Below are 24,637 nucleotides of genomic sequence, written 5' to 3' on the forward strand. Positions count from 1 at the left end.
TGAAATGAAATGAAATCTTTAAGTTTTACGTCCCACGGTTATGCCGGTTAGGAGACAGTGATTATGAGAGATGAGTGAAATGGTGGAATGAAGAAAGTGGGAGGAAACGGGAGAACCCCGAGAAAACCCACGAGCACGGTGTTCGTCCACCACAAAGTTCACTTGGCGGGGGCTGGGATCGAACCCGGGACCCCAAGCACCAGAGGTGAACGCTCTACCACTGAGCCACCGCGCCCCCCGTAAGACTTTTCCTCTTCCCCCGCCTCAAAACCTCCCTGAAAGGGCATCATCACGGCTCAGTGGAAGCATTACAACAGGCCGTGACGAGGCAGCTGAACAGCATTCCAGTTTCCGCCTTCCAGGAAGCGTATGAAAACTGGAAATTCCGCTGGCAGTGGTGTGTGGATGTAGGAGGATCGAAGAATATTACGCGTAAGTGTTATTTCTGTCAATATCTTGTTTTTAATTGACTCAGTCCTACTACTTTAAGGACTGACCCTGTATTTTGGTACAACCAATATGTTGTTAGTAGCCAACCAATCCAACGTTTTTCCACCATAAAGGCAAGATCTAGTCAAAATAGATTTAGTCAATAAGGATGATTGGTAAGTCTAGGGTTTCAGACGTCCCAGTTTTCAATGAAATAATTAACTGTCCCGAAAAAGGCTTCCGGGACACCTGTTTGTCCCGGTTTTCTTTCTTCAAATTGAAATAAAAATTCAACCTGCAAGGACTAGTATGTCTCACCTAAAAACGGAAGATTTGAGTAACGAATTAATTTTACTTAACAAACAACAGGGGGTTTGAAATCACATCCATTCTTTCGTCGTATGGGTACTTTAGCTTCTAGAGGGGGGAAAAAGGATTTTAAAAAAATATTTAAGAGGAGGCATATGTTATGTAAATAATTTCTTGAATATCACTTTCAATAGAAAAGAACGTCCTTTTTCTGGTGACGGGCTTTAACTACTAGTTATTTTATACTTCTGTCGGCAGCACGGAACTGCTTGACTGTTAGAACTTTAATCAATAATGGCGATACTGCTTTCAGTCGCTACAAGTTAACCGCATTTAAATTGTCTATTTCGTCCTATCTGCTGTCTTCTTAGGCACAGTTTCTGAGAACTGAGTTGTCTTTAATATATTTTCCCATGTGTAGATAAATATTTCTAAATATACTATGCACGCATTCAATAATTTTGGATTTATATTTTTTCCATTATCTGATAAAATTTTCAGTAATTTTCAGGCTAAAATTCCGTAACATCCTACTCCGGCAGAAAAAATGGCAGTTAACACATAAAAGTATATGTCTTATTTAATTTTTATATTGATTTTTTTTTCTGCCGAACTTTTGGAGAACCTGCGTAAGTCTTTCAAGAGATTTAGCGTTTAGGGTAGTGTTTCTGACTCGGGTGATGACGCAACAAAGAAAAAAGTATCTCTTCAGTCATAAATGGGAGGATGTGTCGTAATTGGCACAATATTTAGGATTTGTTAAACACAACAAATCGGAATTCGGATTAAGGGACACCAGACCTCTTCTTACATTACCTTTTCACATTCTTTATATATTCCTTGTACGGCTTCATTTGTGTTAACTATGTTTAGAATAAACTAGAAAATTATGAGTAATAACCGGAAAAAGACAGGTAATTAATTGACTCTGATGAAATGAGTAAGAAACCTGGCCTTATAGTCTGTGATTGGTGTCCTGGTTTTTCGTTTACAAAATTTGGCAACCCTAGGTAAGTCTACAAGAAATACATTATGTGATTAGAGGTATCCGGACACCTGTCTGAAAATGACTTGCAAGTTCGTGGCGCCCTCCATCGGTGCTGCTGGAATTCAATATGATGTTGGCCCACCCTTAGCCTTGATGACAGCTTCCACTCTCGCAGGCATACTTTCAATCAGGTGTTGGAAGGTTTCTTGGGGAATAGCAGCCCATTCTACACGGAGTGGTGAACTGAGGAGAGGGATCGATGCAGGTCGGTGAGGCCTGGCACGAAGTCGACGTTCCAAAGCATCCCAAAGGTGTTCTATAGGATTCAAGTCAGGACTCTGTGCAGGTCAGTCCATTACAGGGATGTTATGGTCGTGTAACCACTCCGCCACAGGCCGTGCAGTATGAACAGGTGCTCGATCGTGTTGCAAGATTTAATTGCCATCCCCGAATTGCTCTTCAACAGTGGGAAGCAAGAAGGTGCTTAAAACATCAATGGCCTGCGCTGTGAGAGTGCCACGGAAAACAACAAGGGGTGCAAGCCCCCTCCAAGAAAAACACGACCACACCATAACACCACCACCTCCGAATTTTACTGTTGGCACTACACACGCTGACAGATGACGTTCACCAGGCATTCGCCATACCCACACCCTGCCATCGGATCGCCACATTGTGTACCGTGATTCGTCACTCCACACAACGTTTTTCCACTGTTCAATCGCCCAATGTTTACGCTCCTTACACCAAGCGAGGCGTCGTTTGGCATTTACCTGCGTGTGGCTTATGAGCAGCCGCTCGATCATGCAATCCAAGTTTTCTCACCTCACGCCTAACTGTCATAGTACTTAGAGTGGATCCTGATGCAGTTTGGAATTCCTATGTGATGGTCTGGATAGATGTCTGCCTATTACACTTTACGACCCTTTTCAACTGTCAGCAGTCTCTGCCAGTCAACAGACGAGGTCGGCCTGTACGCTTTTGTACTGTGCGTGTCCCTTCACGTTTCCACTTCACTATCACATCAGGACCTAGGGATGCTTAGGAGTGTGGAAATCTCGCGTACAGACTTCTGACACAGGTGACACCCAATCACCTGACCACGTTTGAAATCCGTGAGTTCCGCGGAGCGCCCCGATTCTCCTTTCTCACGATGTCTAATGACTACTGAGGTCGCTAATAATGAGTACCTGGCAGTGGGTGGCAGCACAATGCACCTAATATGAAAAACGTATGTTTATGGGGGTGTCCGGATACTTTTGATCACATAGTGTACGTCACGTCTCACCTTTTTTATTTACTTTTTTTATTTGTTTATAAAAGTTATAATGGAACACACACACACACACAAATTCAAATTTTCTTCTATATGTCCAATGAAAGAAGATCATTTCAATAACAACATAATACGTGAAAGGGAGTGTGCGTCAAAAGTATTCAATGGACTATAAATATAGCAATGAAAAAGTGCTTATTGAAATAAAATAAACTGTAGACTATGGCAAGTAAATCTTTTTGAAATATTTTGAGAGATTAATGGAGGAACAGAATCAGATGAAGTGTTATCATCTTTAATTAAAACGATAACTGTTACAAGCTATAGATGAAACAAGTTTCTGCCTTTTACAGAACTCTAGCCTTGAAGGGCTTTTATCTGTGATTTCTAATGTTTATATAAAAGTAACAGTTTTAACGTAATATTTGATTCACATAACTATATCACTCATTTATGGTACTCTCTAGTTCGATCAGATCAATGTTATGCAACACATTGCGAAATTAGAACTTATTTTTTATTAATCATATTAAACAACAACATAGTGTTTTCTTATAACCTGGGTATATACTAGTAAATGTCCTATGTGTTATTGTGACCAATATTTTGCGTTCTTCCTTCTGTATTTTTCATATAGAATACGTCTGCACTCATTATATAATATCGAAAAAAAAAATAAATAAATAAATAAACGAACGTCTTGTATGGGCTTCTTCGGGAAGCACCTCCACTTTCTTCTATGTCGAACATTTAAAAACGCTGAAATACGTGTTTATTTTCGATGAAAAGCCCAAATCCAAATTTCGTGCCTCTAACCTTAAGGAATTTCATGATATGAACATCTTATTATACTAACTGCAACCCCATTTCTCTTTTTAGTCACATCTCTTCTTCCGAGCTATGGTCTGTTATTAAAACAATTGTTATTCCCATTTCTTTTTCTCCACACACTGTTTTCTTCTTTTCTATACATCAAATACGAAAGAAAAAAACAGCGCTGAATTATGTATGTAATTATATCAAATGAGAAGTCCAAATACCAGATTTTATGTCTCTAACTCTAAGAGAATCCGAGATATGGACATTTTAATATAACAGTTGCCATCCGTATTTCTCCCCTTCTTCGTCGAATTTCCAAAAGTCTTTCCTTAGTAATACCTTACGTCACAAATTTTATCCACTGGCCAAATTTAAAGTTTCTGACTTACGTAGTGTGGCCTGGCCATTGATCATTCACTCAGTCATTCAGGACTTCTTCTTATATTATATATATAATATCTGAAATGACCGTTCTTCGCACGGCGAGAACAGATTTAGTCCGATATTCAAGAGCAATACCTTTGGCGTTGCCCCTGTAAATACTGAGCTACCTATGTTAAATGGAAAACCAATGTTGCCAATTTAGAAGACTGTTCACTTGAGCCCACACCATGCCAGTATTGTTGGGAAACTGATTCAAGGTGTCCTAGGTTCCCTAACATAACAATGTACACGTTCCTCGTGTATTTTTTTTTTTCGCACGCTTACGTTCCTTTCGAACAATCTGCTGACATGGCGCAACGTTGCTTTTCCACTTAACATAGGGTACCTTATCAGTGTGGAGCACAAACGGCTGGCGTGATGGGAAAAATTCCACCAAACCACCAATTTTCAACAACTTTCTTCTCTTTCCATGTTTTCTATCTTTGCTCATAACGAATTAGCCCGGACTTTTGATACACCTGGTGTATATGAAAGAAAAATCCATCCATGTTGATTATCGATTGCAAAGGATGTCCCAAAATACACGAAAGATTTGAATTTTGTGCCATTTGTACAGTAAAGTGTTGCAAAGTAAAAAAAAAAAAAAAAAAAAAAAAAAAAGAGAGAAAAAAAAAGAGCGTGACAGCTGACACTTTAGGGTTGTTAAAAATGAAAGGCTATACGATAGAACAATGCATTTTCATTGTTGAGCAATATTTTACAAATAATGAAGGTCTGGTAGCTATTTTCGTACAAAATATTGTCGGAAAAGTGATTTAACTTCATCAATTGTGAAGAGATTAATTTAAAAAATTAGGGAGACTAGATTAATTTCGGATCTCTCTGTCCTTCGTTCAACACAAAACATCGAAGCAGTTCGTGAGAGTCGTATTTTGGGCTGAAGGCATCATCGGACCATTCTTCTTAGAAAAAAGCGGCTGGTCACGCAATAACAGTTAATAGTGCACACTATTGCGACATGATAAAACCAATCTTTCGTACCTAAATTGCAACATATGGATGTGGACAACATGTGGTTTCAATAAAACGGTGCCACATGCCATACACCTCTAAAAACAATTCAAATACTACACAAGTTATTTCTTGGTCGTGTAATTTCCTGTTTTGGTGATCAGAATTGGCTGCCCAGATCACACGATTTAACGTCTTTGGACATTCTTCTTTGGGTTTTTTAGAAGTCTAAGGTTTATGCCAATTAGCACACGAGCACTCATGCGTTGAAGGAGGAAATTGAGTGCTGTATCAACAAAATTCAGCCACATTTACGCAGACGATCATGGAAAATTTCAACAAAAGGGTTCGAATGTGGCAGCAAAGCTGTGGAGGCAATTTGCTTGATAAGCTATTCCATACATAACCCTATACTGTATACTTTATGAATCAATAAAAAAAAAATACAATTTTTAATTATAAACCTGTGTTTTGTATCAAAATTACTTCTTGCATGAATTTTAGGACACCCGTTAAAATTGATCTTAACAGCTAGAGGCAAGGTTAAACATCGGTGGTTTCCGATAAGTACACAACCATTCAACTATAACTATAATTACTAAATATACGTTTAAATTATTGTTACACTTACCGCGGAACATTCAAAATATTGCAACCCCAAACGCTCTGCTAGACTTACACCACTTTTAGGGCTAACAACCCGTCGATCTTTCAAGTCAGTTTTATTTGCCAACAGGACACCAAGGAACGAGTATCTTGGTCTTCCGTGGGGGCTTGACTCCTTTTCAAATGGAGCTACTTGTGGTACGGACTGTTTCACTAGATCAACCCATTGGGGTATTGAATTAAACGAGTTCTCTGAAGTCACATCATACACTGCCATCACCATATTTGGACTATTCCACTGAAAAAGCAATTGAGTATTAAGTCATGTACGGAAAACATATTATTCAGAACTTATTTGTCAATAAATTAATGTTCTAACTTACGGAGAGAAAACATTTTGTTTCAAGAGTAATGTTACAACTTGTGGACACCTGTAAAATCTGTAAATTTTGGGAAATACTATTTAAAAATCATGTGAATTTTGAGAAATATTACTTTAAAATGCTGTGAATTTTAAGAAATATTACTTTAATATCCTATGAATTTTAAGAAATATTACTTAAAAATTCTGTGAATTTTGAAAAATACTACTTAAAAATCAATCTCCTGGTACACAAGACTTGAACACAAATGACAATAATAAGGATGGAAATGCATTAATTTCTAAACACAATAATACTTTAGTAAGATTAAAATCGTCAATAGCCAAGCTTCGAAGAGTCCCGCGAGGAGCAAGACATGCTATGGCAGATGCGCTATATGAAGTTCTTCAACAGATAGTGATATAATAATTTTGAATCTTGGATGAATCTTTTATTCTTCTCCTACATAACACTTTGTATGCCTCCATCTTATGTTAAAGTCACTAATCTTACTACATGAGTGAAACAGAGAATCCAATTATAGTCAAATAGTTGTGACGAAATAACAAACCTAACAAGTTTGAAGAAGAACACATAAAAACGCAACAAAACTGCTAACAAATCACCTAATGACATCTTAATCAAGCACATAGAGAATAAACTTGCAGATGGAGACGTACATGGAGCTGTTCGACTTCTTACTTCCGAAGATACTTTAGCCTCAACAGATGCCACCACATTGAAAGTCCTAAAAGAGAAACATCCTGCATATCCTTTTGGATTTACGCTATCTGACAGCAGATTTTAATATTAATATTAATAGAGTCACATCCAACGAATTCTTAAAAGCGCTTAAATCCTTCCCTTCAAGTTCTTCAGGAGGTATAGATAACATGCTCTCTTCAATTCTTAAAGAATTAATACTTTACAATACACAAGATTCCAAAGATCGCCTAATTAAGATCACATGTGAATTCCTATCTAAGATTATATCAGGGGATGTGCCTAAAGAATTACGACCAATATTCTTTGGAGCATCGCTAATAGCACTGACAAAGAAAAGTGGAGGTATTAGACCTATTGCAATAGGGAATATGTGGAGAAAACATTCATCCAAAATAATTTGTAGGAGAATTAAACAACCTCTAGTGCAATTTCTCTCTCCACACCAACCTGGAGTGGGCATTCGATATGGAGCCGAAGCAGCAGCACATGCGGCTCGCATATATTATTCTTATCCTCACCAGAAACCTAAAGTTTTCTTAAAAATTAATTTCAGGAATGCTTTTAATGAGATAGACAGGAACGTAATGTTATCAGTCGTAAAAGAAAATTTTCCTTCGACCTATCCCTACGTACACCAAAGTTATGCTCAGCCCAGCAATTAATATTATGGTAAACACATCATTTTTTCACAAAGAGGAGTACAGCAAGGAGATTCCTTAGGTCCAGCATTATTCGCAGTAACTTTACAGTCCATAGTCAATAACATACACACAGATTTGAATGTTTGGTACTTAGATGATGGAACCATAGCTGGAGATCCAGATACCGTATTAAATACATTAAAAGTGATTTATACACAGGGAGTTTTAATTTTTCGAAATGTGAATTAGCTTTCTTGTAACAACGAAAGAGCATATGCACATACTGTTCACATCATACAATGAGGTAGCTCCGGGCATTCAATTAATGTCTCCTTCAAACGCTTATCTCCTAGGAACGGCCTTCTCAACAGAATCAAGAAAAACCTTATTAACTGAGAAGATAACCAAACTGGAGATGTATTTCACACGTCTGTCATTAATCTCAGCACATTCTGCCTTTTATTTATTAAGAACATCATTTACTACTCCAAGATTACTATATTTTCTGAGAAGTTCACCTTCATGGAAGGAAGAAGATTTATTACAACGCTTCGATAACACCGTAAAATCTGGTTTAGAACCTATCCTAAATTGCTTCCTTGAGAATAACACATGGCTTCAGGCTTTTCTGCCAGTTGGTTTTGGTGGATTAGGCATCCGACGAGCCATAGATTTGGCTATTCCCGCCTTCTTGGCATCATTCTATGGTTCCTGATGTCTAATAGAATCACTTCTCCAACAGGATATAAGCTTCCACATGGATTCTGAAGTTAAAGATTGCTCTTCTACTTGGTCACTGCTAGTTGGATCTGAATTACCCGAATTTAGTACCAGAGCAAAGCAATCCACGTGGGAAGAAGCTATTTTTAAATCACACTTCTCCTTTTTACTACGGTCTTCAGACAGCCTAGAAGACAAGGCTAGAATAATTGCTGCATTATCCATAGAAGGAGGAGCTTGGCTTAAAGCTTTACCTTCGTCCCCTCTAGGCCTTCATGTTAGTAATGAGAGTTTTCTAATAGCCGTTGCGTTACAGTTGGGAGCAAATATACTGTATGTGAACCTCATAAATGTCAGTCATGTAAGAATCCAGTAGATAAAAAAGGACTTCATGGACTGTCTTGTATAAAAAGTACAGGTAGATATCCCCGACACTCAAATGTCAATGACATTATAATGAGAGCACTCATTTCAGCAGGTATAAGTGAGCCAAATGGATGTAGTAGAACAGATGGGATGACCTTAATACCTTGGAAGAGAGGCAAATCATTGATTTAGAATTTTACCTGCACAGATACTTTCGCCCCTTCCAACCTTCCTTTCTCCTCACTCCAAGCGGGCAATGTAGCCAGTCGAAAGGAAACAGAAAAAAGAAGAAAATACAGTAACCTAACAGAGAAGTACCAATTTGTGCCCAATGCCATTGAATCCAGTGGATCCTGGGGCAAAGAAGGCCTCAGCTTTATAAAGGAAGTAGGTAAACGCCTCACTCAATTATCTGGTGATGATAAGCAAGCACCTTCCTAATTCAGAGAATAAGTATGGCAGTGCAAAGAGGAAATGTAACCTCTATATTAGGAACCATACCACCAGGTAAAGAGCAAGAGGAAATTTTTCTTCTTTGAAACACATTTCTTTATGTTATCTGATTTTTTTTATACTAGAAGAAGAAGAAATTTGATTTGTATATAAAGTAATCTCTACTATGTGATTTGCTTTAGGATTGTTCTGTTTAAGTGCATATTATTTATTCTTGTAATTGTTAAAATTTAATTTGTATCGCTTGTTTGACTAGTAGTTGCAAGAAATAATCATATCATTATGTTATGACTTTTTCAGTAATAGTTTGTATTTTCGCAGGTTTTAAGGTCAATGTGATATAAATATAGATTATGAATAAATTCTTAACTAAATTTTTGGCAATAAAAAATACTTGAACAAAAATATTTCCATTGAAGAGAAAGGGGATATATGCTCTCTCTGTCCGCATATCCGTCCAGGAGACAAAATCTTAAGAACTACCTGACGGATTACCATCAATTTTGTCCAAGACATAAAGGATCAAAAGTTTGGAATCGAGTACGTTGATCGAGGTGATACATCCAATTGAACCCAAGATATGGACAATCAAAACCCGGTTTCCCATGTATTCATATAGAAGTAATTATGGATATCATCCTTGCTTGATAGACTACCCGCAGTTCTATTTAGATTGCGGGTTAGTATAATGGTCAGGATGTGAAATATTGGTCTGTCCGGCTGTGGAACATGCTAAAATGAAACCAAACCGCTTTATATTTTCAAACATTCATTTATTTTAAAAGTATATATAATTTAATTAGAGGTAAAAGGCTATATTTAACTCCAGGCTTCGTAAAATTTAGCTTTACGTGCTGGATCTACCGAAAAGCAAACCAAACACTTTCACGCAGTGTACACTATGACAATGCTACTCGTAAATTTACTAATGCTAATTAAATATCACTTACATATTTTGGCAAATATTCCCTGTAAATATCCTTGCCCGAGGAATCATACATTTGCATTTCAACAACATCGTTTGAATCTGGGATACATATTGCTTTCACATTCAGATCAATACCACAAGTCTGGAAAATAATATAAAGAAAGAAAAAAAATATATTAACAAAAAAATGATTGAAAACTCTCACAACTCAATTTCAAAGACATTTATTTTATTTGCTACAACTTTCGATCACTACACTTCAGTTCTCAAAAAATAAGAATCATACATTGAATAGCTTAAAAGCATACAACTATCATATGTTGTTTGCTGGAGGTTAGCGTCCCTTTTTCAGCACCAAAGCTACATGAGATGTGGACCTAAGCTTACAATTGTCGCATATGTTGTTTGCTGAAGGTTAGCGTCCCCTTTTCAGCAACAAGGCAATATGAACCTCAGCTTATGCATATGCTGTTTATTGAAGGTTGGCGTCCCTTCTTCAGCACCCCATGTAGACCATACTACAACTGATATCTGTTGTGTCTGGACAATCCTAGTAATTATTTTTAAATGAACACTTCAATAAGTTGTGGCATTGAGCAAATTATACAATTATAATGTATGGCTGGTCTCAGGAGACAACTGGTTGATGTATTGGTTAATGTGCCGATCCAAGAAGCCGACTCCGTCATTGATCCACGAACCTGTTGCAATTTGAACTGTTTGAAATTTAACTTCTGAACTATGTTACATAAAACTGCTTTCTACGAAAAAGACTAAAAATACGTGGGCATAAACCTTTTATTTATAACTAGGAGAGTATACGGCTTATGGAAATTATTTTAAATATATACATTTCTTTTCTGCATTTATTTTTTTTTCTATTGAGAGTGAAAATGAAATCAAAAATAGTTAAAACATCGAACAGAAGAAGAACAATAGTACATACAGGTATAATAGAATTATCAGGACAGTCCTATCACACACGGAAAGAAAAGTCACCGAAGCCAAATCAGTGGATTTATAGACAGACAAAAAATATACATTTACATTTAGTTTTACATATAAGATAAACTTTACCACCCTCCAAAGCAAATTGAAGCTCTATTATGCACTTGAATATGAATTTCAAATATGTTTCTATCTGTACAGTAGGGCGGGGCAAAAAAATTAATTGATGCAAATTTAATGAAGATCGCTGCTCTTGCATGTGCTAAGTACACTTTCAGTGTGATTTCTAAAAAAATCACCCTTCTACTGGTCGCAACTGGAATTTGATTCAGTAATTTTATTATTTTGTATTTTTCCAATTTCTCGCTAGATGGCACCACAAATGTCAGTGTATTTTTGTAAAACAAAAGGTTTTGCGTATAGTTGCAGAATTTCCTTACAACATATTTTAATTATAGTTTATACATTTTTTCATTTTTCTCTTGTTTTGCTTAAAATAAATGTTTGTTCGATGCAATTAACGCAGTTTTATCCTAAAACTTGCAACAAGTTATTTTCTGGAAGACAACTCCCGACGAAGGAAGAAGTAGTTAAATGCTATTTGTTCTACAGAAAAATGCTATCTGAACAGGGGAAAGAAACACCTTCTACGAGAGATATTTTAAAATATGTGGCGAATGATCTTGTCAATATCTGGAACAAAGCTAGCATTACAGTCATTGGATATTCCAGCGTTTTGGACAAACTTTCAAAGCTCATACGATTTGCCCAACAGCTCCAAAGATATCCACCAGCAAAGCGCACATCACTTACATTCAAAGTGGACTTCAGTAATTTCAAACAAGTATTTGATATCTGTACTTGCAAGTGTGTTAGAAACAAAATAATGGACAGACATTTGTGTAAATTCGCCATAAAAGTACCACAAATTGAGTGGAATTTCTGGGTAGATCAGACTTCGGGTCGGAAAATGGTAATCGGTTCGATTGACAAGATTGTTTCGAGTTCACTTCAGAAAAAAGCAGAGAGGAAGGACCAGGAAGAGCGGTTTAGGAAAAAGCATTTGCAAAGCCTAACTACGACTAAAACTACTGCCTGTCAGTTGAACTTTATGGAAGAAAATGAAGCAAGTGGTGTGGCCTTGGAAGATGAATTACCTTATGAAGCAAACACATCCGACTCTGAAGACACAGATTCCGAAAAACGGCCAGCACAAAATAGGCAAACTTAGGCCAAATGACGGAAAGAACTGGCGTTAGTAACCGAGATGCTTGCAAATTGATTAATGCATGCCTGAAAGACCTGAAACTGGATAAATCGGAAAATATACTAGAACCAACAAAGTTGCAGAGACAGCGAATTTATTGGAGAGACAAGGGAGCAGAATCTCGTTCGTTTGACTTGCGCAGGCTAATTTGTGTTGGTTTTGATGGGCGCATAGATGAAACCAGACTATTTGGACCAGATGGAGAACAACTAACAAAGGAGGAGGATCACTACGTTATTATTGCATATCCTAGTGAGCAATACGTGGATCATATTGCTCCACAAAGTGGCAAAGCAGAAGATATTTTAAATGAAATACTCTCTGTTATAGGTGACACGGATTCGACAGCAACTTTGCGTGCTGTGGTATATGATGGAACAAATACAAACACCGGCGAACATTCTGGAATTATACATCGACTGGAAACAGCTTTAAATCGACTTTTACAGTGGCTCATTTGTATATTGCATCTGAATGAGCTTCCACTAAGAGAAATTTTTAAAAATATTGATGGCAAAACAACTGGTCCAAAGTGATTTTCGGGGCATATCGGAAAGATGCTAAGTTTTGATCCACGGGATGTTCCAATAGTTGATTTCCAGCCCGTCACTGGAAATGTCAAGGGATTTTTGTGTGAATATCACAAAAGATTTTATCGCTGATCAAAAGTATTTGCTGAAGGCTTGCATCGCAGTACGAAAGGGAAAGGACAATGCTGATGCTGCTGTTATAAAATTTTTACAAACTGCTTCTCCAGGTGCCCTTAATCACGCCAGGTGGTTGACGCTCGCTAATCGAACCCTTCGTTTGTTCATGAGCACAAGAAATCCATCCAAAAACCTATTGCAGCTTGTAACCTACATCGTTAGAGTGTATGCTCCAAGTTGGTTCGAGATAATAAACCCATTCTAACTGCACTGATGGATCACGTAACTTCTACTTTATTTTGGAGAAAGTTAGAAATTTACCCAATAGTGAGATGAAGGAAGCTGCAATAAGATCTCTAAAGTTAAACTGTTATTTTGTCCACAGTGAAAATATTCTTCTTGCAGCTCTTGCAGATCCAGACATTGAAGTAAGAAAAGATGCAGTAAACAAGATTGTTGTTGCAAGAACGACCAATCAAGCTGGTGTGAGAAAATTTTGTAAATTAAATATTATGATTCATCTCGAAGCAGAAAACTACTACAAGATGATTGATTGGGATGCTTTCGTTACAACGCCACCTCCACTTGTAAACTCAATGTCAGATGAAGAATTGCTGGCTGAAAGATTGAAATAGGACCACTGGAATTTACAGGAATTCAATGTCATTCACAAGCAGTTGAACGAGTCGTAAAAGAAGTTTCCTGGATTTCCACAAAAGTTTTTGGTCATAAAGCCAGACATGGAATGATTGCTTCATCCGAGGAATCAAGAAGGAAATTTGGAAATTTGGATACTAAGCATGCGTTTCTGAAAGCAGATAATTAAGCAATACTTCTTTTAAAAAAATTAATGCATGTTCTAGAACAATAAACCTACTGAACAGAAAAAAAAAAACTACTTTTTATCATATGCCAATAATAGCTTCATTGTTAACTCAATGTTGGGACCCTTAAATCAAAAGATAAAAATCTGAAATTTTACATACAAAATTATCTTTACCTGTATCAACTTTTAGAACTAGAGACAAAAGCTTCTGTTTACATTTCTTGAAGTTCGCCCCGCCCTACTGTACAGACTGTTATAAATTTTGTATTATGGAATCTATTGTCATAAATATTTTCATATGTTTCTATTTCTACTGTGTAAGACCTTTCTAATCAATGATGATGATGATGCGAAAAAAAGATAAATAAATAAATACAAAAATTTAGAATACTTTAATAAAAATTATTTAACTCACCATGTTATAATTCTTGGGAAATTGACTTCCATCTGATTGAAATACTTGAATAATAGCTGACTTCCCTACTCTTGAATCACCTGTAATCAACATAAAATAACACAACTGATAATATTTTTTAACGTATGTAAAATAACACTAGTTAACAAATTTAAACTTTTTGTTTGTTACATGAGAAAAATCACCTGATCTTAAAGGAACTTTTTGCGCTGAATTCGAATATGCACTCGGTTTCTCTCCATCACGTACAGCTTTCCCGTAACAGAGGGATTTTCGGGAAATTCCCTCAAAAATTTCCCTTTTTCAGATATTTTATTCCCCTAGCTCCTGTCCCCTTACATATAGTAACATAGAAATTATACCTAAGTATACCTTGATTTATATTTAATAAACCCTAAAAGTTTCGTAAAAATCGCTTTATTCTTTCTAGAGAAATAAATATATTTGTATGTATACTGTGTGCACTGTTTATTGCACCTGATAGTAATGCTTTCAGATCTCCTGAGTTGGGGTAAAAACGATTTGCTTTATTACTACAAACACAGACATAAAAATGAATATTTACAATAGTCAACAACACACTTGTATTGCTCTCTGTAAATTAGAAACGTGTATAAAAATAGAATGTACTTCCAACGTATATTTTTTTTAAACGTACAGTATATGTATATCTTAATACATATATATACAATTCTCCAAGTTTTTTCGTTTTGTTCATGAAATGGTTATCAATATTTGTTATCAAATGTTATGTTATGTTATCAAACATAATTTGTGCGTCGTGCTACGTCACTTTACTTGCATGGGCCAAAGGGAAACGGAGGTTCATGAAATTTGCTGTACCAATGGTGTGGAGAAAACCCACCAACCATCTGGATGATTGTTATTTTTGTCTCACAGTAGTTAAGGGACATTCTAAAAAAAGCAAATACACAATAAGTTATCCCAATGTTAAATCCGCAATTAGACCTATTCCGCACGGGGATGAACTTCCACTTCCCGAGCCCCCTACCAACTGGGAAGAGATATGGCCAAAAGACTCTGATGATGATCATGACCTTGATGAACCATCGACATCAACATGTACATCCAAGGATCCAACGTTCATCCCTGACTGTGTTCGCAAGCCACATTTCATCCGGCAATGTGAACTTAATGACCTAGTCCGTGATTTGCACCTGACAAAACAAGAGGCGGAACTTCTGGGATCAAGGCTCCAGCAGTGGAACTTATTGGATACAGAAACGAACATATCAGTGTACAGGAAAAGGCATGTTCAATTTTCAAGCTATTTCTCAATGCAAGATAATGTGTGCGTATGTACGGATATAAATGGGTTGATGGCGGAGCTAGGAATTCCTTACGTTCCAGAAGAATGGAGGTTATTTATCGACGCGTCAAAGGTCAGCCTTAAAGCTGTCCTTTTACATAATGGAAATAGAAAACCTTCTATACCACTTGCGCACTCAGTGAAGATTAAGGAATCCTATGACACCATGTCAACTTTGCTAAATCTTATAAATTACAAGGACCATTGTTGGCAAATATGTTGTGATCTCAAGGTAGTTGGTATTTTATTAGGACTGCAGTGCGGTTACACGAAGTACCAATGTTTTTTATGTTTATGGGATAGCCGAGCTGATGACAAACATTATGAAGTGAAGGAATGGGAACCTAGAGTGAATTACGTACCTGGAGAATGCAACGTCAAATACGCTCCTTTGGTAGATCCTAATAAGATATTACTACCGCCACTTCATATCAAGTTAGGACTTATGAAAAACTTTGTCAAAGCCATGGACACATCTGGTGAAGGTTTCAAGTATTTGCGAGATAAGTTCCCTAACCTGAGTGATGCTAAGATTTCAGCGGGAGTGTTTATTGGTCCCCAAATTAGGAAATTAATGCTTGATGATAGCTTTGACAGCAAGTTAAACAGTGCTGAGCTAGCTGCCTGGACAGCATTTAAGTGTGTTGTGCGCAACTTTCTGGGCAATAACAAAGCTGAGAGTTACACAGAAATCGTACAGGACATGATACAGAAATACAAAGAGTTGGGTTGTAGGATGTCTTTAAAAATCCACTTTTTGCACTCCCACCTCAGCTTCTTTCCTGCTAACCTAGGTGCTCTCAGCGACAAACAGGGGGAAAGATTCCACCAAGATATAATGGCAATGGAGAAAAGGTGCCAGGGACGATGGGGGACTATTGTTGGGGTCTTGTTAGAGAATGCAACATTTCTTACAAAAGAAGGAAGTAGTGTACGTTTTTGTAACCCAATGGAAGTTTCATATATTGTGATAGTTTTGATTGTCTTTTCATGACCTTTTGGTACATTTGTATTATTGTTTATTGTAAATTGTCACACTTGTAAATTATATTGTATTATATTTTATATATGTGTTTGTGGTAATAAAGCAAAACGTTTCACCTCAACTTAAGAGATCTGAAAGCATTACTATAAGGTGCAATAAACAGTACACACAGTATACATACAAACATATTTATTTCTTTAGAAAGAATAAAGCGATTATTACGAAACTTGGAGGGTTTGTTAAATATGAATCAAAGTATACTTAGGTATAATTTCTATGTTAGTATATGCAAGGGGACAAGATCTTGGGGTGTAAAATAAACGAAAAGGGAAATTGTTGGGGGATTTTCCCGAAAATCCCTCTGTTACGGGAAAATCGTACGTGATGGAGAAAAACCGAGTGCATATTCGAATTCAGCGCAAAAAGTTCCTTTAAGAACAGGTATTTCCTTTTATGTAACAAAACCTTTGTTAACTAGTGTAATATACAATGAAAATTACTTTAGTACGTATAAGCAATTAGACTATGAAAGCCTTTATAATTTTTTATAGTTTTGTTTAATAGAATTAGAATAAATTAGAAACAAACAAAAAAAAAAAAAAAACACTACAAAATCCTAGTTGTCCCTTTCTTCAACACAGTGTTTAATAAATAGGATGTTGAACTTCCTCGTACCCATGGGCAGCGTATGCAACTTCGGCGCAGTAGACCCAGGTTCGATTTTCGGTGGGAGCTCACGTGATTAGGATCCCACATTAAGCTGTAGATCCACGTCTCATATAGCCTCGGTGCTGAACGGGACGCTAAATTCCAATTTAAGCAATAAACAAGACGTTGGACTGATAAGTTATTTCACAAATTGAAACAATAATACACAAGCAAATAAGAGAAGTAAATTCGATCGCAAGCTTTTGCAATACACTTAATTTTTAATTTGGAAATCTGAGAAATAAATTTAATATCCAGTAGCAAAATTTAAGGAGGGCAGTATGAAGTACATAAAATTTCCAATTTTACGACATACGATTATGCCCTCCTGTTGGATAAAAGAGACAAATAATTACTGGAAGTAAATGATTACGAGATAATTGGTGGAATAAGAACGTGGAAGGAAACGGGTCAAGCCGAAAAAAACTCACGAAAAATGATTATATTCACCATAAACTCAGTTAGTGTAAATCGATTCTTCGTACCAGACATGATTTCTCTATCACTGAATCTCCGTGCCCTGAAGGGACAGCATGAAGTTCAATGAAACGGTACCAGGGTTGCCGGGTCTTCGGACGCCTTACACTATGGGACAATGAACAAAATTTATAGCCTTAAATATTAAATTTCTTATAAATGCTCTTTACATCTTACAATATATGTTGCATTTAGTTGTTTGCAGATATTAATAAGGATTGCATTTTCGTTGTACAGATGTGTATTGTAGTTTACGATTAAATTATTCTCATTGTTGTGCCTCTATTGTCGCGCGGCACTAGCTGTTTGGATTTAATGATTGGACAAATGTAGGAATGAAATTTGAAACTAGTTTCGATAGAAATGAACTGTACAATTAGTTTTCTGTTTTCAACTCTATGATATCAACATTTGACAGGAAAGGTAATAACAATTGTGAATTATGGAGTTCGTTTTTCAAGAAGGTAGACTGCACAAAAATCTATTCAAAATAATGCAGTAGCTATATTCTCACTATACCAGTCAGTAAAGCTTGGTGATCAGATGATACAAACACACTTTTGGAAGAACTTGTGATACCTGAAATTGCTCTTGACATGGATTTGAAAATGAAATCTTTGAGTTTTGGGTCCCACCGTTATACCGGTTAGGCTAAAGGAGACGGTGATGATGAGTAATGAATGAAATGGTGGAATGAAGAAAGTGGGAGGAAACAAGAGAACCCCGAGGAAACCCACGCACACGGCGTTTGTCCACCACAAACTTCACTTGGTGGGGGCTCGGATTGAACCCGGGACAACAAGCACCAGAAGTGAACGCTCTACCACTGAGCCACCGCGGCCCCGACATGTATTTCAAAATGCTCAGTTAGTAGTAAGTGTAATGATAGTAATAGTGGTAACGGTAATGTTAGTAGTAATGGTAATATTAGTAATAGTGATAATGGTAATGTTAGAAGAAATGGTAATATTAGTAATAGTGGTAATGATAATGGTAATGTTAGTCATAGTGGTTATAAGTGTTAGAAGTAACGGTGGTAATAACATTAGGGTTCCCACTTATTTAGCGAGCACGAATACTCCGATTTTTTCAGATTTCCTAGGTCACGACTTACAAATTTCCAGATCTACATATAATGCAAAAAATAAAATAAAATAAAAAAAAAAAAACTATTTTTTTCTCGATCATGGAATCCCTCATCTTTTACGTACGTACATACATACATATAGTGTATGTGTGTAGAAATTTTGCAAAACAAACTAATTTGTCTTATAGAATATCCCCTACCAAGTAGCCGGATAAGGCAAAGAGAGGAATGGGTTTTGAGAAGTAACAATCCTACTCAAAATTACTTTATTTCTCCAAGTTCTTTTTCAGTTTTCTATGAAATTTCCCGATTCTTCCAGGACTTCTTCCGAGTAAGTTGAATTCCCTGACTACCAGGTTCTCCAGATTTTTCAGGTCTGTGGAAACCCTGTAACATACAGAAATTTTCAGTTTCAAACTCGGTTCTCACTGATACAAATATCGTTGTCTCTGGAAAGTTCAATCTGGCAACCCTAATCCTTTCAACCAATATTTGAAGGGAAATAATAGTAGCGAGGCCTATTTGATTTGTTGTGTTTATAAACGCAACTACTAAACAACATTCTTTTCTAAGATAAAACTAAAGGAATGGAGGTAATAAGACGAACAGTGCTATATTTGGAATAAAACTGCTTCGTAAAACCTTGAAATCTTTTACTGCATGGATAGTTTTCTGTAAATGCTTAGATAACTCGGAGATGGCCTCTTGGGATTCCCTTAAGTGTTCTTTAATATAATACTGATATTCCTTTTGGTCATTATATTTTTAACGTTAAAGATTTTAACTGAAACCGAAGCATTAAGAATGTGAAGACATTACAGCTATATATGTGATTTATGCCTTTAACGATTCTTGAAAATGGATGCCCGATGGAGCTTTCGAAATATTGGATATTATTATTTCCTTAGGAATACAAAAGGGTTAATAGTAATTTAACTTTTTATACGTATTCCATTTGCTCTGACTGTGAGTCATTAGTACCCTATTATTTTTTAAAATCATTAGCAACTCAACATTTATATTGCTTGTCAATGGGGGACAAAAATATATGTTGTTTGTTACATTTAATTTGTATGTAAAATGAAATTATATCTTTAATTAAGCGATCTACCGTTATGCCAATTATGCTAAAAGAGAGAAATAATTAATAAAACTAGAGGATTATGAAATAATTTGTGGAATAATGTGGGACAACACAGAGAAAATCCACGAACGAATGTATGACATTGTCCACACATAACTCATATTGACTGCCAATGAACTACGAAATCCTGGAGACGAGCACCCTACAACTGAGCCATCACGTTCCCTAAGGAATACTATTTTCCTATATTTGTTACACAAGCACAAAACGTTTAAAACGTGACAGAAAGTACATTACGTTATCCTTCAAAAAACAAGATATTGCCGACAATGCGCTTATAATTCGTGTTCCCTTGCAAAAGTGGCCACTTTGGAATCTCATTGAGGCGCATTCAGATTCACGGTCACTGTTCCGGCTCAATAAGGTTCTCGCTCACTAATCTCATTAAAATTGCGGATGGCATTTAATATCTTCATATATAAGGTAAGTGTTTTATACCATATAATATGTTTTGCGCTGGGGTATACACAAACCCACCGTCGCTATCGCGCCTATGGACTTAATTCTCGTTACTGCTCGGGACTCCATGCTGCGCTCCTGCCCTAACTCGGTTAGACAGCATTCATGTTTTTTAGTGGTCGCCTACCACAAGTTGGTTAGTCTTTTGCACAATAGTTCTTATCGCGTACGTACACTGAAATCCTCCTAAAGTGAATCTATATACAGGAATGCAAGTCCACACTCTCATCAGCGGCTCTGAAGTTGTTACTTAACCAAAGTCACTACGAAGTGATTTGTGGAAGAAACTAAAAAATACCCAAAGTAAATGAGGCTCATCATATCTCAAGCTTGCACTCACTAAGAGCTCAAGATCGTTATCCTCAATAGGTTTGTACTTGTTTCTGGTTACGTTCCTTAGTTGTATTGAGGCTCGGCTCTAGCATGCTATTAACCTATTGGGTTTGCGCTCACAGTCTTCCGAGCACTATTATTAAACTCAAGGCTCATCGAGTCAAGTTTGTGGTTTGTGCATCTCTGATCCCTTACATCTACGAATGTTCAGTTGGGCTAGGTTGTATACTCGTTCTTTTCGTCTGACACTGTTCACCTGATTCTCACAACGTTATCACACCATCATCATAAACAAGGCAAGAGAGTACGTATAAAAGAAAATTCAAGTGTGATTATCGACACAAATTTTAGGTTAAGTACTGTATCGCCGGACCACAAATTTTAGGAAATTTACCACGCCAGTGGGAGACGTTATTTAAGTTTGTGAGGAAGAACGAGTGAAAGTCAGGTAAGGGAATAGTAAAAGTTAAGAAAGTGGTTGTTTTTGATGTTGTAAGCGGTACTGTATGAGGAGGCGGATGGACTTTTTCGCGGAGAGGTACACTTGTTATGATATAGTGGCGCGAAAGGCAGTGTGTAAATGGTGCGTTTATGTCAATGTTGTGGCATATCATGTGTGAGTTATATAGAACTATTCATAAATAACGAGCAACAGTTAAGAAACTGTTGTACACGATTTTCTTCTTGAAATTGCGAAAGTTTACAAGCCTCAGATTTGAAGGTAAGTGACTTCTAACTCATCAGAAATGTACTTCAACACAGTGTATAAATGCTGTATTTTGTTTACAAGTGAAGCGTTACTAGTATGAAACAATGACAAGTGCTACTGAAATTTGTATGATTGTCAAAATCCACATATTTTTACTACCATCGCTTACGCATATACCCTCTGTCGCAGACGCGCCTGCTTCCTTCGGACGCTCCCCCGCTCTAAAGCGCAGGACCACCAGATTCGCCCTGTTCTGACTCGGTTAGATAGCTTTCGTGTCTTTTTAGTGACCACCTAGCACAGGTTGGTTTGTGCCTTTTGCACTGTAGCTTTTATGCCTCTAATCTAATGTAATTTACTCTAATCCAACCAAATATAATCGAATGCAGTACTTTTTTTTTTCGATTGTCATATTGGTCTGGCGATATAGCACTAATGCCCAAATTTCAAGAGCATTATCATATCTCAAGTTCTCTAATTCAAAGTATTAAGATGTAAATTGAATGTAAACAGCGTCCTCCCCAGTGTATTTGATGTTCCAACCATCACGGCTACTCTCCTACACTTGCCTTATCTAGCACACATTTTCCAGTGGATTAGGGAGCAAATCCCTTTGTGTACGTATACCTAGCAAAAATTGAAAGCCATCTACACGATGAATTATTAACGGATTGGACGTAGATTTACTACAATGTGTGAGCAACACCCTTATCTGTCGCCCTTGATATTCTCTGTGCATTAAATTGTGCAGATTTACTGTACAGATCCATGGATTTGTAAAATTTATAATAATATTTTAATAAACTAGTGTGTAAATAATTTAAATATGTTGTGTTCTTACTTGTGGGATGCGTAAAAACACATTAATGAAAGTCGAACCTGTTATGTACGGTTCACCCAAAACGTAGCTAGTAACCACAATATATAAAGTGAAGTAAAATGAAGAATCTGAAATCAATGTTCTTACTCATGACGCGTAACTATAGAAGTGTCCGAGAGTTAAGGGATGCACATAATTGTGATTTTTACATTAGTTATGTGTTATGTTAATTTGAAACACAAATATGCAAGCAATGAAAACATATCGGGACATTAGCTATAAAATGTGTAATAACGTACAAATACATAATTTAACACATGAAGTACGTAATTTTATACCATATACAGCGTTTTGGGCAATTATTCCGAAGTTAGTCGTCCGCCTACATTCTGGCTAAAAGCGTAAGAATTGGTTCCTTTGTGTCCAAAATTTAATATTTAATTCACATAGTATTGCCGAGCGAACGTTAGCGAGTGAAGGCGGCTTAAAGCCCCGCAAGGCACCTTGTTTCCTGTCTTTATTACACCTAAATGGGAAGGGGACCGTGTTCTATATCCTTGCCGCCATGTTGGTTATGTTACTTACTGTTACATTGAAAAGTATAACTTTCTCCACGTTTCTTTGCAGTTACTTCCTTACCACGTTTTCTATAATTTCATTTTAGATTTATTAAACCATGACTTTTACTTACTTTTAATAGATTTTAGATTACCACCAGCCATGTTTACAAAACAATGCTCATTACATTCCCATAATCATACCATGAAGTAACCTTGCGCCAAGTAGTTCCCTGCGCTAGCCAAATAGTCCCATCTTTAAAATCGTTTATATACGAAAATAAACACAACTTTCGCTCTCCTTATACATTATCAAGGTCACAAACATGCAAAATATCCATTTCTTCCCGATAACTTTTTAAACTTTTGCTAGAAACAGACGACCAACTTTGGAACTTTACCTGTGCTATCCTCGTTTATGTGTATAACCTTCGCTGACGCGCCTGATTCTTACGGACGCATTCCCCCGCTACGGGACCCCCCTGCTCCGCTGCTGACTACCTCGATTAGATAGCAATCGTGCTTTTAGGTCTATATACCATACATTGGTTAGGTGTTTTTTTACACAATTGTGTACGTACACTAAAGGTCCCCTAAAGCGAATCTGAAAAGAGGAATGCAAGTCCACACGTCAAAAATGTTTAAGGTACAAAAAGATTTACCGAAAAAGAAGTATATATGTGATGAATTTATATTGATTTTAGTTTGATTACATAACTTATATTAGGTTAGGTTAGGTTAGCTTAGCTTAGCTTAGGTCAGGTTAGGTTAGGATAGCTTAAGGGGGTCCAGTGTAGTTTTGGACCCCTTTAACGGAACATGGACCAAAATCGCTATACTGACTTTAATTATGTAGTGGCATCCAGATTCGTAAGCTGCACAAAGATTATTACCGCTGATATTATGACTTCATATTTTGCTCAAAATATACCTTTAACGAGAATTAGAATGAAGTATTCGAAATTATTAGAAATCTCTAGTTCAAATTTAAATTCCTATTTTTCGCCTAAAAAATTAAACTGTACGCACAATTCTTGTTTGTTATTAAAATTATAACTTAAGCTAAAATTATGACATACTTACCTACAACTGCACACTTTGTTCTTAAAACGTTTGGCATGTTTGAATTACAAATGATCCTCTTTGATCACAATATCAATGAGTTATTTCATGTGTATATTTTATGGTTCTCACTTTTTCCTACATCGATATTTATGGTATGTTTACATAAAGACGCCATTCCCAGTTTCCATGGAAACAACAGAAGGTTACGCATAAATGATTAATCTCATTCTTCTTCTTCTTCTTCTTCTGTGGTTACAACTTTCCTTAGAGAAGATCGCTCTCCCGGCAATTATAGACGGTGTTATCAAAAGAAATAGCTGATGAATTGAGATGAATCTTTAAAGATTATTATAAGATGCTAAATAACGTAGGTCTTTGTAAATAAAGATAATAGGCAGTAAGAACAGATGGGGATAAGGTGAAAATAAACGAATCTACATTAAATGGACCAGAACAGTGAAATTTATGAAGAATAGAGAGAAATGGCGGACGATATTGTTGATAGAGAGGGCAAGAGAAAATGAGATCATTGATGGAGTCTGTATCGAGAGCACAGTTACAAAGTGGAGTAGTACGTTTTTAATCTCATTCTCAATTCCCCGCAGAGGTAATATAGTATGGAAGACCGGATCAAAAATCAAGGTGCAGATGCAGAATAGACCATCAAATTATATACGTATATTGGGTTCTATTCTATTCAGTTGTACCGACTTGACTGTATATATTAATTAATTATACATATATAATAATTCCCGTTGATAATGCCGGTTGTGTCCATGGAGGGAGAAATTCTGCGTCCCATATATGTTCTGATAGTACAATAGAACCAAACGGTAGGTTCC

At 36.6% G+C, this 24,637-nt stretch overlaps 1 protein-coding gene across 1 annotated transcript in view; it reads right to left on the minus strand.

Moving 5' to 3' along the window:
* LOC145664846 (intraflagellar transport protein 27 homolog) overlaps positions 1-24,031 on the minus strand; it is a 31,783-nt gene extending 7,752 nt beyond the window's left edge. Inside the window, exons 1-4 of the mRNA XM_081731861.1 lie at positions 23,814-24,031; positions 14,122-14,201; positions 10,041-10,160; positions 5,848-6,120 (exon numbers count right to left, since the gene is read on the minus strand). Of these exons, the coding sequence (XP_081587987.1) occupies positions 5,848-6,120; positions 10,041-10,160; positions 14,122-14,201; positions 23,814-23,850 (510 nt within the window). The 5' untranslated portion in view covers positions 23,851-24,031. The remainder of the gene's footprint in view (positions 1-5,847; positions 6,121-10,040; positions 10,161-14,121; positions 14,202-23,813) is intronic.
* Between the last annotated feature and the right edge of the window lie 606 nt (positions 24,032-24,637).

Source organism: Thermobia domestica, chromosome 11, assembly GCF_964235325.1.
Source record: "Thermobia domestica chromosome 11, izTheDome1.hap1.1, whole genome shotgun sequence".
Taxonomy (NCBI): Eukaryota; Metazoa; Arthropoda; class Insecta; order Zygentoma; family Lepismatidae; genus Thermobia; species Thermobia domestica.